We start from the raw sequence: 15799 nt of genomic DNA on the forward strand, positions 1-15799 counted from the left end.
CGCCCCGCGGGCGGATTTCGGGGCGCGTGGGTCACCCGTCGGGGCGGACGCTGCGTTTCCCCAGCGCGGGGACCGGAGCCAGGGCTCCGCGGCCCAGGGCCCGGGGGCCCCGGGGGGGGTCAGACGACAACGGGGTCTTGGCGCTGCACCCGGTGGGTGCGCAGACGGTGGGGACCCCCAGCCCCCCAAGTCAGGGTGCGGCCCACGGAGGAGCATCTCAGTCGGGAGGAGAAACAGCCTCCCTCCCGCTGGGAGCCGCTGTTCCCCCCGTTTTGCAGCCGCGAGCACGCGCGGGGTCGGGAGAGAAACCCCAGGTCGCGGGGGCGGAGCCCGGGCCCCCGACGCCCCGCGGGAACCGACGGCTCCGCCCGGGCCCGCGGGGCCCCAGAGCGCATGCGCGGCCGCCGCCGGGCCACGTGCAGACCGCGTTGCTTAGCAACCGGCAGGACGCCGCGGCCGCGTGGCCATGGAGGCGCCGGGCGGCACCGTGAGCGCCGTGGTGCGGGAGCACCTGCGGCAGCTGTGTCTGCGCGAGTTTCCGTGCGGCGCGGGCAGCTGGGTGCGGGGGGCGCGGGGACGCGGGGGCGGCGGGGCCCGGGCAGGCCAGAGGGGGCGGTTTGGGGTTCCCCTGGGAGGTGGCGGGGATCTGGGCGTTAGGGCGCACCCCGCCCTGCGGTGGGTGCGGGGCTGTGGGGATGGGACGCTGCGGGGTGGGCCTGCGGGAGCTGACCCCGGTGGGGGGCAGGGACCCCCACGCTGGGCACATCAGGCAGGCGCGGGCAGGGCCTCCCGCGCCCCTGGAGACCCCAGGCTCCCTGTGCGCGCAGAGCTGTCCCGAGAGCGACGCCAGGGGCCTGTCCCCAGCTGGGGGGCCCTGGCCCCGAGGGGGAGCTGGACAGTGCGACGGGGCCCCTCAAACGTGCAGGAGCCTCCTGAGCCCGGCAGGGGCCCGGGGGCGCGGTGGGCACCTGGGCCGCACCCACTGGTCAGCGCTAAGGCGCAGTGGGCACTGCCTCTGCCAGCATGGACGGAGCACCTGCTGTGTGCCTGCCTGCCTGGCACCATGCCCGGCTCTAGGGTTTCACAGGGCCTCCTGGAGGAAGGGGAAGGAGAGACTTAGACCCTGGCACGCATTCATTCCGCCTCCACTTCCAGCATCTAAAGCAGGGGCGGGGAACCTTTTTCCTGCCAAGGGCCCTTTGGATATTTATAACATCATTCAGGGGCCATATAAAATTATCAACTTAAAAATTAGCCTGCTAGCTGGGCCGGCGTGGCTCAGCGGCTGAGCATCTACTTATGCAGGGTCCAGGAGACGGCGGTTCCGCTCCGGTCAGGGCACATGCCCGGGCTGCAGGCCCGATCCCCGGCCCCGTCCGGGTGGGTGCAGGAGGCGACCTGTTGACGTGTCTCTCTCACACCGATGTGGGTTTTTTCTCTCTCCTTTTCACTCCCTCTGAAAAGCAATGGAAAAAATATCCTTGGGTGAAGATGAAACATAATAAAAAATAAAGGTTCTGAATTTACCGTTCAGCCCTGCCGCCCGCCTTTCCTTCATTAATAATCACGTCCCACGGATTGCCTTTGGAGCTTCCTCCTGGCTGCTAAGGCGTAAATCTCTCCTTAAATACTATTCATTTTCACGTGCATCTTCCAGGCTGCCCGCTCAAGAGCAAACTCCCAAAGGCCGGAATGGAGTTTTTTATTCTTTTTTTAAAAAATTTATTTTTTATTGATTTCAGAGAGAGGAAGGGAGAGGTAGAGAGAGATGGAAACATCTGCGATGAGAGTCATTGATCGGCTGCCTCCCGCACACCCCGTGCTGGGGATCGAGCCCACAACCCGGGTATGTGCTCTGGCCGGGAATTGAACCTCGATCTCCTGGATCCTAGGTCGAGGCTCAACCGCCAAGCCACGCTGTCCGGACAGCTTTTTATTCTCTTTTCCGTTTCCCTCATCCGTAGCGACACCCGTGTCTGATAACCAGGCAGAAGCACCGATCACTCATTGCCTAAACTGAACTCTTTCTCCCCGGCCGTCCTGTCTTACGATCTGTCCAGTTCCGGAGAGGACCCCGAGTCCTAAACAGAGACCTTCCCCACCCCCCGCCGCAGAACAAGTCGCGCTTTCTTCCTCAAACTTGCCGGACGTGGAGGGAGCTGACCCCCCGAGAGGAGGAGGCCGGGAGCCCCGGGGAGGAGACGGTGGAGGACCTGCTGGGCCTGGTCTGCAGCCCCCAGTCGCCCTGGGCCCTGCTGGAGGGCTCCAGCGCCGAGGACCGTTTCCTGAGGGAGCTGGCCATCCGGAACCCCCTGATGCTCAAAGACGCCTTCCTCTACTCCTACTTCAGGTCCCTCCGGGTGGTAGACAAAGAGGTGAGTGCTGGGGGCTGGCCCCCGCAGACAGAGGTGCTTAGGAGACCACCCCCCCTAAAGCGGGGGAGAGCTCCCCCTCCTAATTAATCTCGGGCTGGCCCCCCGAGCAGAGCCAGCTGCTCACCTGCTGTTTGTCATATGTCCTCTGCCTTCCCCGGGCGGAAGTCCGCTGTGTGTCTTAGCTCATTTCCACAGCACCCTGCAGCAACCCTCCTGGGTTCTAGTAGAGACCTTTCACAGCATTCACATTGATTTTATTTAATGTCCACTGAAAGGCCCAGGGTCGGGGGGGGGGGGGGGCAGAGTGGGGGAGGCATAGTTCTATAGTAATTCCTGCTCCTAAAAAGCCTGCTTTGCATGTATCAGTAACAGAGCCCAAAATGTGCCTGGAAACGTGGCCTCGGACTCCCGAGCGTGCGTCTCGTTTCCTAGGGAAACTGTGAACGACGCAGTACCTGGGGGATGAAGAAGGGGAGCACCCTGTTTGCCTGGGCCCGGCGCGGTGTTAGCCCCTCAGTCCTAGGCAGGCTGGCGTGGTCAGTCGCCCCAGAGAAGAGAGGCCCAGCCAGGAAGGGCCCTGATGTTTCTGAGGCCACAGGGAGCCAAGGACTCGTGGACGGGCTGGGAAGCTCCTGGCCTGACCCGCTGTGTGAAAACCACAGCGATTCCTACAGACCTTAGGGTTCACTGTGGCTCCGTTAGCCACGGAGATGGGCTTCCTGCCCTCAGAGCTCGCAGTCCAACAGGGGACACGGGACACTGAGCTGGAAACTACAGCACCCATAGTCAGAGGAGGGGTGAGGGCGGGAGAGGTGAGAGGTCCCCATAATGCCCTAGACCCTGGATCCTGGCCCAACGATGCAGGAAAGGCTCACAGGAGGGGGAGGGGTTGGGTGCTGGGAGGTAACTGCGGACGGTTAGGGGACCAGGTAGGGGGTCCCCACCCTCTAGGCCACCAGGTTTCTGCTCCAGCGTAGCCCCTCTCACCTGAGCGCTCAGCCTCCTTTCCTTCCTTTCCAGGTGACCCTAGTGGATAAAGACCTCCTGAAATTCCCGAAGCTGGAAGAGCTGGTCCTGAGTGCTAATAAAATCAAGGAGATCGATGCCGCCAATCTGCCCCCAACTCTCAAGGTAAAAGAGCCCAGGCTCCATTTCAGGCTTGTGAGCCAGCGCTGCCCAGAGGCCTGCCCCTGGCCTGCCCTTACCCGGCCCGCCACAGGCATTTTGGCCACTGTGGCTGTGGGTGAGGCCCAGCCCCAGGCTTTTCGGAGGTGGGTCACATTCCTCAAAAAATACCATCCCTATAGACTCAGCAGTTCCCTTCCCGGGCATAGCCCAGAAGAACTGAAGGCAGGGGCTCAGATTCTTGTTCGCCGGTCTTCGTAGCAGCGTCAGTCACGAGAGCCCAAAGGTGGAGACCACCCCAGTGTCTATCCCCAGGCAGAGGGGTAAACACAGTGTGGTCCGTCCCCGCAGTGGAATATTATTCAGTCATGAAAAGGAGGGACCCGGGCTACAACGGTGGCTGAAACTTGAAAACATTACGCTGAGTGACAAAGGCTAGACACCTAGACACAAAAGGCCACGTGTTAGATGACTGCACCTCCGTGAAGTATACAGAAGGGACAGATCCACAGAGACAGAAAGTAGACGAGAGGAATCCCTCATCCCGGTTCTACGGTTGAACGTCAGCAAATCTCCCGGAGCTGGGAGGCTTGGAGGTTCTCAGTCCTCACCTGAGGATATTTTTTCCATCGCTTTTCAGAGAGAGTGGAAGGGGGGGGGGGAGAGAGAAACATCGATGTGAGAGAGACACACCCAGTGGTTGCCTCCTACACAGTCCCAACTGGGGCCGGGCATCGAGCCTGCAACCCAGGTACGTGCCCTTGACTGGAATCGAACCCAGGACCCTTCCGTCCACGGGCTGACGCTCTAACCACGGAGCGAAACCGGCCAGGGCCGGAGTCCGCCCCTTTTGAAGTTAGTTCCTAGAATTCTTACACAAACACGCTGTTTATCGATAAGTTACGTATTAGTCAGCATTTACTGAAACCATATCAAAGGGGTGGTGGGTGGGCTGTGCACGTCCCCTCCCACGCTCTCCAGCAGCACCTCCCATTTCCAATTTTCAAGTTTTCTTCAAGTTTTCGTCCCGGGCTTTTACACGGGGGTCCAGGTGGACGGGAGGCTCGGGTGCCGCCTGGGCCGAGCTTCCCGGGGTGGGAGGACGGGTGCAGGGCCGCGCGGGGCTCACGGGCCCCCCGCCCCGCAGGTGCTGGAGCTCTACGGCAACACCATCACCAGCATGGAGTGTCTGTGCGCTCGCCCGCCACCGGGCCTCCAGCACTTGGGGCTGGGTCACAACAAGCTCCTGGGCCCCCTGCAAAGCGTGTACATCACCTCCCAACACTGGTAACTCGGGGGCCCCTACCGGAAGCGCAGGGAAGGGACTAAGCGTCAGATCTGGGAGATTTACTCCGGGGGCTTGCTCTTTTCTGTGATAACGCCTGGCTGGCTGCTGACTCCAGACCTAAGCTTGATTTCTCTGACCCGATTCAAAAACCCCATGGGAGGCCAGGGAAGGACGCGGGGGCGGTGGGAGCGAGGCGGACCTTGGCCGTCGGAGAGCAGGCTCGTGCGACTTGGGCACTGCTGACACTTGGGCCGATGGCTGTCCGCGTGGGGCTGCCCTGAGCCCAGCAGGGAGACCAGCGGCGTCCCTGGCCTCCCCCGCTGGGGGCCAGCAGCACCCGCCCCACGCCAGCCGTGACGGCTGAACTGTCTCCACATAGAGCCCAAGGTCCACTGGGGACAGAATCGCCCTGAGCTGAGAAGGGCGGCCCTACAGACAGCTCTCGGTGTGACTCTGTCTCCTTGGTGGGTGAGGAGAGAGAAACTGAACACCCCGGGCCCGAGCACGAGGCCGCGATTCTGGCCGTTTTCTCCCGCCGGCCGCAGCTGTCAGGGCCGCAGCCAGGAAAGGGACGTGCGCTTGGACTTCAGACGTGTCCCGCGGACAGAGTGCCAGGGGTCCCGACTTTTTATTTGGAGAATAATACCTAGGTAACCTCCTTAATGCCGAGTGTGGATTTCACGAAAACCTAGAAAACCTCCACCTCTCGCTGTTTTGAAATGGGAAGGAAGGTAGACATCAGGTGACTCAACCTCGCTCACTGTTGAAAGGGCTGATGGCCCGGCCGGTGTGGCCCAGCGGTCGGGCGTCGACCTAGGATCCAGGCGATCGGGGTTCGATTCCCGGTCAGGGCCCAGGCCCGGGTTTCAGGCTCCATCCCCAGTCGGGGGCGTGCAGGAGGCAGCCGATCAATGACTCTCATCATTGACGTTTCTCTCTCTCCCCCTCTCCCTTCCTCTCTCTGAAATCAGTAATGATAATTAGAAAAAAAAAGAAAAGGCTGATGGTGGGTAAAGTCTGTGTATTTCCCACTGACTGGCTGGCCGACATCACGGGCAGGACGGGCCATAAAAGGGGGGGAGGGGAAGAACCTGAGTCAGTCTGGGGGGGGGGTGATCGTGAGAGATGGTGCCGAGGAGGTGTCTCCCCGTGTTTATCTCGCCTCTGTTCTCAGAGCTGAAATCAGTTTGCTTTCTAATCTGCTCGGCGGTGGGGAAACCCCCTGCCCCCGGCTGGCCCTCCCCCCTCCTCCGCCCTCACTGGCGGGTTGTCCTGCACCCAGGGGCCCCAAGAGATGAACCAAGCGCTTCCTGTGATCAGCTGCCAGCCTGGCTTTGGAAAGTGTCCCCCAGCTTCTGGACCCCTCGCGTCTCCTGCGTCACCTCCCCAGGCCTCCTTACTACCCCACACTCTTCCCCACCCCCGCTCCTTCCCCCACAGCCAGTCAGTCTTTGTCAGGAGCCTTCCAGATGCACGAGGCCGCGTCAGGGTCCACGGGGAAGCGGAGTCGTTTAGCCTAGAAGAGCAGATCTGTGTTGGTGGAAGTCAGGCCGAGGCAGGATGTGACAAGGGCCGTGTCCGACCTGTGAGGGTGGCAGGGGCGCAGGGAGGGGGGCAGGAGAGCCAGGAGGTCTTTCCTTCGCTATGGGGGGGGCCGGGGGCTAACTAACTTGGGTCAAGGGCGGCCCAAGGCATGCCAGTCACAATGGGCAGTCTCCCAGCCCACCCTCAGCATCAGGCCTCCTGTCCTGGATGCGGGGTGCGGGGGGGCGCTGGGCAGGCAGGCCTGTCCCCACCCCTCTGCTCACCTTCCAGGCCCAACCTCGTGTCCCTGGACCTGGGTTTCAACGACCTGACGGACCTGCAGGGCATGGTGGCCAGCCTCAGCACCCTGAAGCACCTGAGGCTCCTGGTGCTGCAGGGCAACCCGCTGGCCCTGGTGCCCTATTACCGCGGCTTCACCATCGACAGCCTGGCCCAGCTCTGCGTGCTGGACGACATCACCGTGTCTTCCAGCGAGAAGTACCAGTTCCGGGGGCTCCACCACAGCGGGGGTGAGCGAGCGGCCCGCCCGCCGCCTCACTGTCCCCGCAGCTCCCCATCGTCTTCCTCTGACTCCTCTCCCAGACCTGATCCCCGCGACGGGCTTTGGGGACAGAAGGGGTGGGGAGGCCGGGCCCTCCCCGGTCCCCTCCCTTCCTAGGCAAACGAGAAACTTTCCTTAGATCAGTGTCTTCACTTCCGAGGTGGCTCGAGATCACCCCCTTGTGGCCCCGGCCACACGCTGCGCCGGAGCCTTCCCGCGTCGCGGTGGTGACAGGTTTACGACGACAGCTGGGGTGACACCGCCCTGCTGAGCGGCTGCTGTCACTCCATTGTACAGATCGGGGAAAACAAGGCCCGAGCGGGTGTCTCACCAAAAGGGGACTGGCCCAAAGTGCCCGAGTTTGAACTTGGCAGAGCTGGGACCGAACCCAAGTCCGCAGACCCCGGGGCTCAGCGCGCCCGGCCGCCTGCCCCCCCCCGCCCTCTTGTCCCTGCTCCCACTTCCAAACCCGCAGCGCCCCTCACTCCTGCGCCTCCCGCTTGCAGACTTCCTGCCCCGTGAGGCACAGTTCGTCGTGACGATCGGGAATATCAGAGGGGTTCTGGACTCCTCGATCTTGGACCCGGAGCCGGGGCCCCAAGGGCCTTTCATCAGTTACAGCTACTACGTGACCTACGACTTTGTCGAGGATGAAGAGGGTGAAGGGAACGAGTTCGAAGGGGTGCTGGCCGAGGTGCGCCCCGGGGCTGGCCTGAGAACGTGGGGCGGGGGCTCCCGTGCAGGCAGACGGGCTCTTTGAGGCCCAGGCCCTACTCCGAGCAGGGAAGGGAGCCCCCAGAATTTCACCTCTAGACTGACCCATCCTCCAGCCCCTCCACCTCTCGTCCCCCCACCAAGAGGAAACCCAAGGCCACCACCGCCCGGGGGGGAGGCGGGGAGACCCTGTCCCATGCACAGACCCCGGGGGAAAGGCGACCAGCTTTTATTTCACCCTCCTGAGTTCACGCGTGTGCTCGTGCTTCGGACGCTGAGTGTGTTCACACTGGTTCACACCGCGCAGGCGAGGACCTGGCCACAAGCCCTGGCCCTGCTCCCCCGTCTTCTCCCGCAGATCTTCAAGCCCTCTCCCAGTGCAGAGGAGGTCACCAAGGAGGTCACCCCCGTCACCGCCCCTGCCCCCCTCACCGCCGCTCCCCCTGACGACTCTGCCCCCGAAGAGGTCGAAGACTCCGCCGAGTCTGGGCCCACGACTGCGTCCCAGTCCCAGTCCCAGTCCCAGGACCTGGAGGAGTCCGGGGTCTCTTTCGGGTCGCTGTCCCTGCCCAGGTCCATCGGCTCTGCAGAGGAGCTGGCCAAGCTGCGGCCGAGAATGGACCTCCGGCTCTGCCCATCCCCCGGGTAAGGACGGAGGCCTGGCTGCCGGGTGGGCACCAAGGTCCCCGCCAGTCCAGACCGCACGGCCCCTTCCCTTCCGACAGCTGAGCGCCCCCCGGAGCCCACGTGAGCCGCCGAGGCCCCTCGAAGGCGGGTTGGGCTCAGTGTTCGACTCTTTCCTGGAGTCCCAACCTCCCGCCCAACCTGCCGCTGCATCTCCTCCCCGAGCGGCCGCGGTTCCCTGAATGCTTGAGCTTCCCCGGCTCCCGAGAGGGAACAAGCCCCTTTCATTCCCTTTAGGGTGGAAACCTTTCGGGCTTAGCGTTTCAGTTCATCTAGAACTGATTCTGGCATCTGGCGCGAGGCCTGGATCTTCCAGCCCGAGGGCCAGGTCCTTTCTTGGCTCCTTAAGTCCAGTCGCCTCCATGCCATGGGCTTCATGTGTCACCGTTCGCCTTCCTTGCTAAAGGCTTTTTTTAAATAAAAGAAGCTAGAACTTTATCTTCTTAATCATCACCTGAGGGTCCCCTCCCTTCTCTAGCGCTGAGTCACATTCTGAGGTGTGGTGACCCCACCTCTGCGCCTCCATCGACAGACTTGGTCACGGAGGGTAACACCCCTGTGGAGGTCGGGCTGCGGGCGCCTGTTCGAGCCCCAGTGCTCTTCTGAGTGTCGTGTGGACGTCCCGCTTCTCTCCCAGGGCCGTCCCCACACTCCCTTTGTCCAGCCCTGTGACTCCCTGAGCTCCTCCTGGCACCAGAGAATCAGTCGGTAACAATTCAGGGAAATCCAAACAGTTCTACTCCTACTTTGCTGGAGTTTTTAAAAACTTCAGATTTGCCCGGCTGGCGTGGCTCAGTGGTTGAGCGTCGACCTAGGATCCGGGAGATGGTGGTTTGATTCCCGGTCAGAGCACATGCCCGGGTGGCGGGCTCGATCCCCAGCAGGGGCGTGCAGGAGGCAGCCGATCCATGACCCTCTCATCATTGATGTTTCTCTCTCCCTTTCCCTTCCTCTCTCTGAAATCAATAAAGACATTAAAAAAACAAACCACAAAACAAAAACTCCTCCTGATTTCTTCCCGGTTGGTTTCCATCCACCGTTCAGTGCACCGTCGGCCCCTGAAGGAAGTCCCCACGAGACGTCCACCGTCCGCCTCCTCCACTGTGCCATGTCCCTTCCCGGCCTCCTGGCCCCAGCCCCACAGCCTTGCCCCTGGCCCTGGGTGATGACGCCCTGGGTTTACGTCCCCTCCCAGGACAGTCCTCTTCAGCACCGTCCGCAAGCCCTGGACCGATGTCATCCCCTGCAACTACGAGATGCAGCACACGCTCAGGGACCTGGTGCCGCTCAAGGCCTTCCTGATGGCAGGGACCACTGTGACCATCGTGGAGGAGAAGGTGGGAGACACGCTGCCCCTCCTGTTCTGGTTTCCCGTCAGGGTGCCCCAAGTCCCGCTCCCTCGTTAGCTGGGGCTCAGCCCCTTTCCAGAACGATCCCAGCCAGCCCCAGCGTGGCCGGTGCTCACGCAAGGCCGCCTTGCTGTCCCCCTAGATCCTCTCCTGGCCCACGGTGCCACCTCCCGTCGACACTCCCTTGCCTGCCAAGAAGGGAAAAGGCGAGAAGGACCAGAAAAAGAAAGAGAAAGACAAGAAGGGGAAAGACAGCGACGACAAGGAGGCCAAAGGAAAGAGAGAGAAGGTACTGCTGGTCCTGGGCAGCGGCGGTGGGCCCTGGGCCCTGGGCACGTCCCTGCCAGGCCCAGTCACTCTCCGGGCCTCTCCTCCCAGGAACAGAAGGCGCTGAAGAAGAAGAGAGGGCTTTCTAAGGAGCTCCGCCAGGACCCCCCCGAACTGCGGGTGCTGGGCAGTGGCTTAGTGGTCCTGGAGCCCCTGCTGGCCGGGGAGCCACTTGTGTCAACCCTGTGCAAGTTTGGGGTGATCCGCACCTTGGAATCCGACAGGCTGACGTTTCTCAGGGTACCGTAGAGCCCCTGCTGCATCTCCCCACCCCCTCAAGAAGCCCTAGCATCCGCAGGGCCCCCGAAGGCACAGGGCAGCCAGGGAGGAGAAGGGCCTCTCCCAAGGTGGGGGCAGGGAGGGCCTCGGCTCTGGGGCACTGGCATGTCCGCAGCCTTCTCAGGTGCAAGGAGCCAGGCAAGAGGCAGGTACGGCCCACTCCTCCCTAGGAGGCCCTGCCCTGCCCCGGGGGCCAGGAGAGGCCCTGGCAGGGGTGGGAGCGGCCACGAGACGCAGGGGAATCTGCACCCGCCCCTTCCCCAGCGTCCCCCCCACTCCGTGAGAGGCTCATTCGGTGGTTCTTTCTCTCAGGATTCCAAGAATAAGAAAGGTAAAAAAGGTAAGAGCCAACGGCGGCGCCCGAGGGCAGGCAGTGTTTGCCGAGGGCCTGTCTTCCCCTGCGGGGGCTGTGATAACAGGGCCCTACAGCCTGGGCGGCTCCTAACCACACACATTTCTTGCAGCTCCGGAGGCTGGGAGGTCCAAGACCAAGGTGCCGCTGCTGTCAGGTAAGGGCCCTGTTCCTGGTCCACAGCCAGGGCCTTCTCACTGTGTCCTCACCTGGCAGCTGACTTTTCTCAATGAAAACAATTCACCTAAAAAATGTGTAAGCTAGGTGTACTATGTCCATGGACCAGGAGACTGAATATTGTTAAGATGTCGGATTTCCTCAAATTGACCTAGAGATGCAACGCCATCTCGGTCACAACCCTAGAGGGATTTTGTCGTCGTAGAAATCCGCAACCCGCTTCCGATGTGCATATGGAGATGTGAGGGGCCTGGGGTCGGCAAAACAACTGAAAAAGCACACAGGACTTGCACTGCTGGACTTCACGGATACTGACGTGTGATTTGTGATGGGGCTGTGGGGTTAAGATGAATGATCTTGAAATTATTTTTGTTTACATTTTTGCAAATCTCTCTCCACGTTGGGCTGAGTGTACGAATGAACGTTTTCGTTGCCCGTCCTGTTAAAATCCACCGGGCTGCCCTGCATCTCGAGATGCATGGCTCTGACCCGCACACAGCCCGTCACACCAGACACTGCTTCTTTGTAAAATGCCGGTTCGCCGAGTTATGCAGATCTTCCAATGCCTGGGCCCATTTCATACCTTTTCCAAAAGTCACACTCGCTCCTGTCACCACCCGTATCATGAGTTCAGCCTGAGCGCTGGGAAACCGAGTTCGCGGTGGCGCAGGCGATGCTCAAACACTCTCGTTTCTATTTGAAGGCTCAAGTGCTACCAATTTACTTCTCAAAATGCTTTCAGTTGTTTTCCCTGAAGTCCCAGGCTTACCTCATGCGCTTTTAAAAAAACAAAAACAAAAAACACCTGCCAAATACTCACGTCTGAACCACAGCCTTGGGAAACGGGGGTCCCCCGGTGAAACGTGACTTCGTTTTACTCGTAATTACAGAGCCTGAGTGCGCGACGGGCTCCCCCGGGGCGCACGCGGGGCCGGTCTGCGTTTTGGGGACGGTCCGAGCCCGGCCGCCCGCCCGCGTCCGCTGACCAGTGCGCGTCCTTGGTCCTCAGGGCACGAGAGCGACTACCAGCCGGAGCCGCTGACCGTGGAGGTGCAGATCCAGCTGAACCAGTGCCGCTCGGCCGAGGAGGCGCTGCGGACCCTCGCGGTGTAGCCGCAGGAAAGGCCGTTCTGCGGACCCTCGCGGTGTAGCCCCAGGAAAGGCCGTTCTGCGGACCCCCGCGGTGTAGCCGCAGGAAAGGCCGTTCTGCGGACCCTCGCGGTGTAGCCCCAGGAAAGGCCGTTCTGCGGACCCCCGCGGTGTAGCCGCAGGAAAGGCCGTTCTGCGGACCCTCGCGGTGTAGCCCCAGGAAAGGCCGTTCTGCGGACCCCCGCGGTGTAGCCGCAGGAAAGGCCGTTCTGCGGACCCCGCGGTGTAGCCGCAGGAAAGGCCGTTTTGCGGACCCCGCGGTGAAGCCGCAGTAAAGGCCGTTCGGACGCCCCCGCTGGTCCCGCGTCAGTGTGGCCGCCGCGCGCCGGGGCGTCGGGGGGCGGGGGTCACGCGGTGGGAGGGGCCCGCCCGGCCCCGCCCAGAAGCCCCCCCACGGGTGGGCGTGGTGACCGCGCCGCGCCCCCGGGCCCCGCCCCCGCCCGAGCGGAGCCAGGTGCGCGCCGCGGTGCCCGGGTCCCCGCTCGCCTCGCTCCTCCGCGCCCGGCCCGCCGCGCGGCTCAGGTAGGAACCCGAGGGGCGCGGGCTGCCGGTGCCTCTGTGCCCCGCGCGCCCCGTCTGTCCCGGGAGCGCCGGACCCCGCCCGGGCGGCGCTCGGCGTGGCCGCGGCGGGCTCGTGGGGGCGGGCGGGCGGCCTCCCGCTGCCCCTCGGCTCCGGTTCGCCCCCGGTTCGCCCCGCCGCGGTCACAGCGGCCGCGCCCGGCGTTGGGGACGGAGCCTGCCGCCCCGGGCGCCTCGACGGGCGACGCTGCTCGTGCGCTCAGGCCGGGAGGGGCGTCCGCGCCCCGCAGCAGCGCCGTGAAGACTCGCGTGGGAGGAACGAACCAGCCTGCGGCTGTTTGCCTGGTCGGGGCAGGTCGGGCCGGCTGTCACCCAGAGACAGTGTCAGACCCGCGGGCTCGGGGTGCGCAGTAGGGAGGGAGAGCCCCTTCGCGGGTGCTGGCTGGGACGCCCCGGGGGTGGGGGCAGAGGCTGGCCGGCCACTGCGGTGCGGACTGCTGTGGGGGCCCGCGGGGTTTGGGCACAGTGGGGGGGCATTGGGGCCCCACAGCCCAGCGCGGGCGCTGAGAGGTCCACAGAACCTCGCCGCTTGCTTTGCCCCTCTCGGTGATCGGCACCGCCCCCGCCCCCGCGGCCCCCCCCGCCCCCCCCCCGCGGGCCCCCGCGGCCCCCCCCGCCCCCCCCCGCGGGCCCCCGCGGCCCCCCCCCGCCCCCCCCCCCGCGGGCCCCCGCCCTGGGAACCCGTCCGGCTCTCCCCCAGGGAGCCACCCTGTGTCCCGGGCCTTCAGGCCACTTCCAGCGGGTCTCCTGCGTGCGCTCCTGCCCTCTGGGCGCCACCATCTAGGCGCAGCTGTAGTCACCTTTCAGACAATGTAAATTCCTTTACTGCCCCTGCTGAATCCTCCAGGGGTCTCCAGGTGCCCCAGTAACGCCCACGCCCGTCCGCACCCCTCTCCTCTGCCGCCGCACTGTCCTCAAGGGCAGCAGCGCTCGGGCCTCAGCGCGCCCCCGCCTCCCTGTGTGGTCTGGCCCCTACTCCATTCAGTTCCTCAGCTGTCCTTTGTCACTGGGTCCCATGACACTGCTGTCACGTCCTCAGCACTGTCTGAGGTTCGTGCTGGTTCCCAGGTCCTTCCTCCAGCAGGGCCGCCCCGGTCCTGCCGCCACATCCCCGGCAGCCAGAAGAGGTGCTCTTGCGCGGGTGGAGGTGGCGGCGGGGCCCACAGGCTGAGGCTAAGCCGGTAGCCTGCAGCCCCGAAGGCCTGTGGACCAGGACCACGTGGCGAGAGGGGCGAGGAGGGCACTGGGGCGCGGCCTCTGCCTTCCTTCTGGACGGCTGGGAATCGGAGACCAGATCTCCGTACGCGGGAGGGGAGCCATCCCTAGAGCAAGTCTCCGGCTTTCTTGCTTCCATGCTCTCTCTGCGCGTGCGGTTTGTCCCCAAAACCCAGGCCACTTAGCGGGTGTGGTGGCCACCAGTCTGCTGCTCTGTTGGGCTCTCATCTGAGGCCCCCAACACAGGGCTGCCACCAACAGAGCAGACTCGACTCTTGGAAATGGTCTGACTTGAGAGCCCGGAATGCCAGGCTTGACTAGAAGGAATTTACCTGGAAGCTAAACTAGCTCTGCCATTTTCCCTAAAGCACGTAAGGTACTTGAGTTTCCTGGGAAATGCTGAAAACGCTCGTGGCGCCTCAGTTTTAAAGTGGCTGCAAGCCATTTGGGGAAAAGCTGACCTGAGAGCCCTCTGAGGAAAGCAGGCGAGGGCTGGCAGAGCAGGTGTGCAGCCCGCCTCGGGGAGGAGCTGGACGACGGACTGAAAATAGAGAGTCCCAGAGGCCAGCAGGGACGGGGTTTTGGTAACTGTTGCTCTTGGGGCCGGCCGGCCGGCTCACACGCTCTTTCCTTGCAGGCCCTGCCATGCTGCGCAGGCTGGGCTGGCTGGTCCTCTACGGCCTCGCTGTGCTGCTGCTCAGCTGCCTGCTCTTCCTGAACAGGGCGGCCAAGCCCACAGGGGCCCCCACCGCCCGCCAGCCCTTCTGGGCTCCCCCGGGGCCCCGCCACAGCCCGTGTCCACCCAACCACACAATGGCTAATGCCTCCCTGTCCCTGCCTCGCCGTCACCGTCTCTTCTTGACCTATCGCCACTGCCGCAACTTCTCCATCTTGCTGGAACCTTCAGGCTGTGCCGAGGACACCTTTCTGCTCCTGGCCATCAAATCGCAGCCCGGCCACGTGGAGCGCCGTGCAGCCATCCGCAGCACCTGGGGCCGGGCGGGGGACTGGGCGCGGGGCCGGCAGCTGAAGCTGGTGTTCCTCCTAGGGGTGGCGGGGCCTGCACCCCCAGCCCAGCTGCTGGCCTATGAGAGTCGGGAGTTTGACGACATCCTACAGTGGGACTTCACTGAGGACTTCTTCAACCTGACACTCAAGGAGCTACACCTGCAGCGCTGGGTGGCAGCTGCCTGTCCCCAGGCCCACTTCACGCTAAAGGGAGATGACGATGTCTTTGTCCATGTCCCTAATGTCCTGGAGTTCCTGGACAGCTGGGACCCAGCCCAGGACCTCCTGGTGGGAGACGTCATCCGCCAGGCTCTGCCTAACAGGAACACCAAGGTCAAGTACTTCATCCCACCCTCCATGTACAGGGCCCGCCACTACCCGCCCTATGCAGGGGGTGGAGGGTATGTCATGTCCAGAGCCACCGTGCAGCACCTCCAAGCAGCTGTGGAAGAGGCTGAGCTCTTCCCCATTGATGATGTCTTTGTGGGTATGTGCCTGAGGAAGCTGGGGGTGAGCCCCATGCACCATGCTGGCTTCAAGACATTTGGGATACGGCGGCCCCTGGATCCCCTGGACCCCTGCCTGTACAGAGGGCTCCTCCTGGTGCACCGCCTCAGCCCCCTGGAGATGTGGACCATGTGGGCACTGGTGACAGACGAGGGGCTCAAGTGTGCAGCTGCCCCATTGTCCCAGCTCTGAGGGGTGGGCTGAGCGAGTGGGCTGAGTGTAGATTTTCCTGTCACAGAAATTGAGAAACATGAACCATGATGGTCTCCAGGAAGTGCTGACTTAGTTTTTGTAACCTCCTCCCAAACTTCTCTAACGTTGATTAAAAACACTGGAACCTGGCTAACTTGGATGGCACGTGTTGAATGGGAGCCCAAGCATAGCAAATGCTGCCAGAACTCCCCAGGGTGGGTGGGTGTGTGTCCTGGAGTCCTTGGGCTCTGCCAGTTGGGGAAAGGAGGGTGAAAGTGGGAGGCTGCAGAGGATCCCAGAAGACACACACAAACATCTTTTTTAAATGCAAAAAAATTATTCTTAGATACAATAGAGAAACTCAAAGGAAAGGACATAAGAAGCATGTGTTGG

At 62.9% G+C, this 15799-nt stretch overlaps 2 protein-coding genes across 2 annotated transcripts; both read left to right on the forward strand.

Annotated features, from left to right (window-relative positions):
- Nucleotides 1-450: 450 nt before the first annotated feature.
- LRRC43 (leucine rich repeat containing 43) lies at nt 451-12197 on the forward strand. The gene is made up of 13 exons (XM_081123196.1): nt 451-559; nt 2115-2375; nt 3396-3506; nt 4648-4787; nt 6604-6842; nt 7381-7568; nt 7947-8233; nt 9468-9609; nt 9764-9910; nt 10000-10188; nt 10540-10567; nt 10692-10736; nt 11766-12197. Exons 1-13 carry the CDS (start codon nt 467-469, stop codon nt 11867-11869), a joined length of 1974 nt encoding a protein of 657 aa, XP_080979322.1. The 5' UTR covers nt 451-466; the 3' UTR covers nt 11870-12197.
- A 2144-nt stretch (nt 12198-14341) lies between these two features.
- Nucleotides 14342-15736, forward strand: B3GNT4 (UDP-GlcNAc:betaGal beta-1,3-N-acetylglucosaminyltransferase 4). Its single transcript, XM_081122997.1, has one exon. It carries the CDS (start codon nt 14345-14347, stop codon nt 15404-15406), a length of 1062 nt encoding a protein of 353 aa, XP_080979123.1. The 5' UTR covers nt 14342-14344; the 3' UTR covers nt 15407-15736.
- The last annotated feature ends 63 nt before the right edge of the window (nt 15737-15799 follow it).

The sequence above is a fragment of the Miniopterus schreibersii genome, assembly GCF_964146895.1.
Source record: "Miniopterus schreibersii genome assembly, chromosome: 20".
Lineage (NCBI taxonomy): Eukaryota > Metazoa > Chordata > Mammalia > Chiroptera > Miniopteridae > Miniopterus > Miniopterus schreibersii.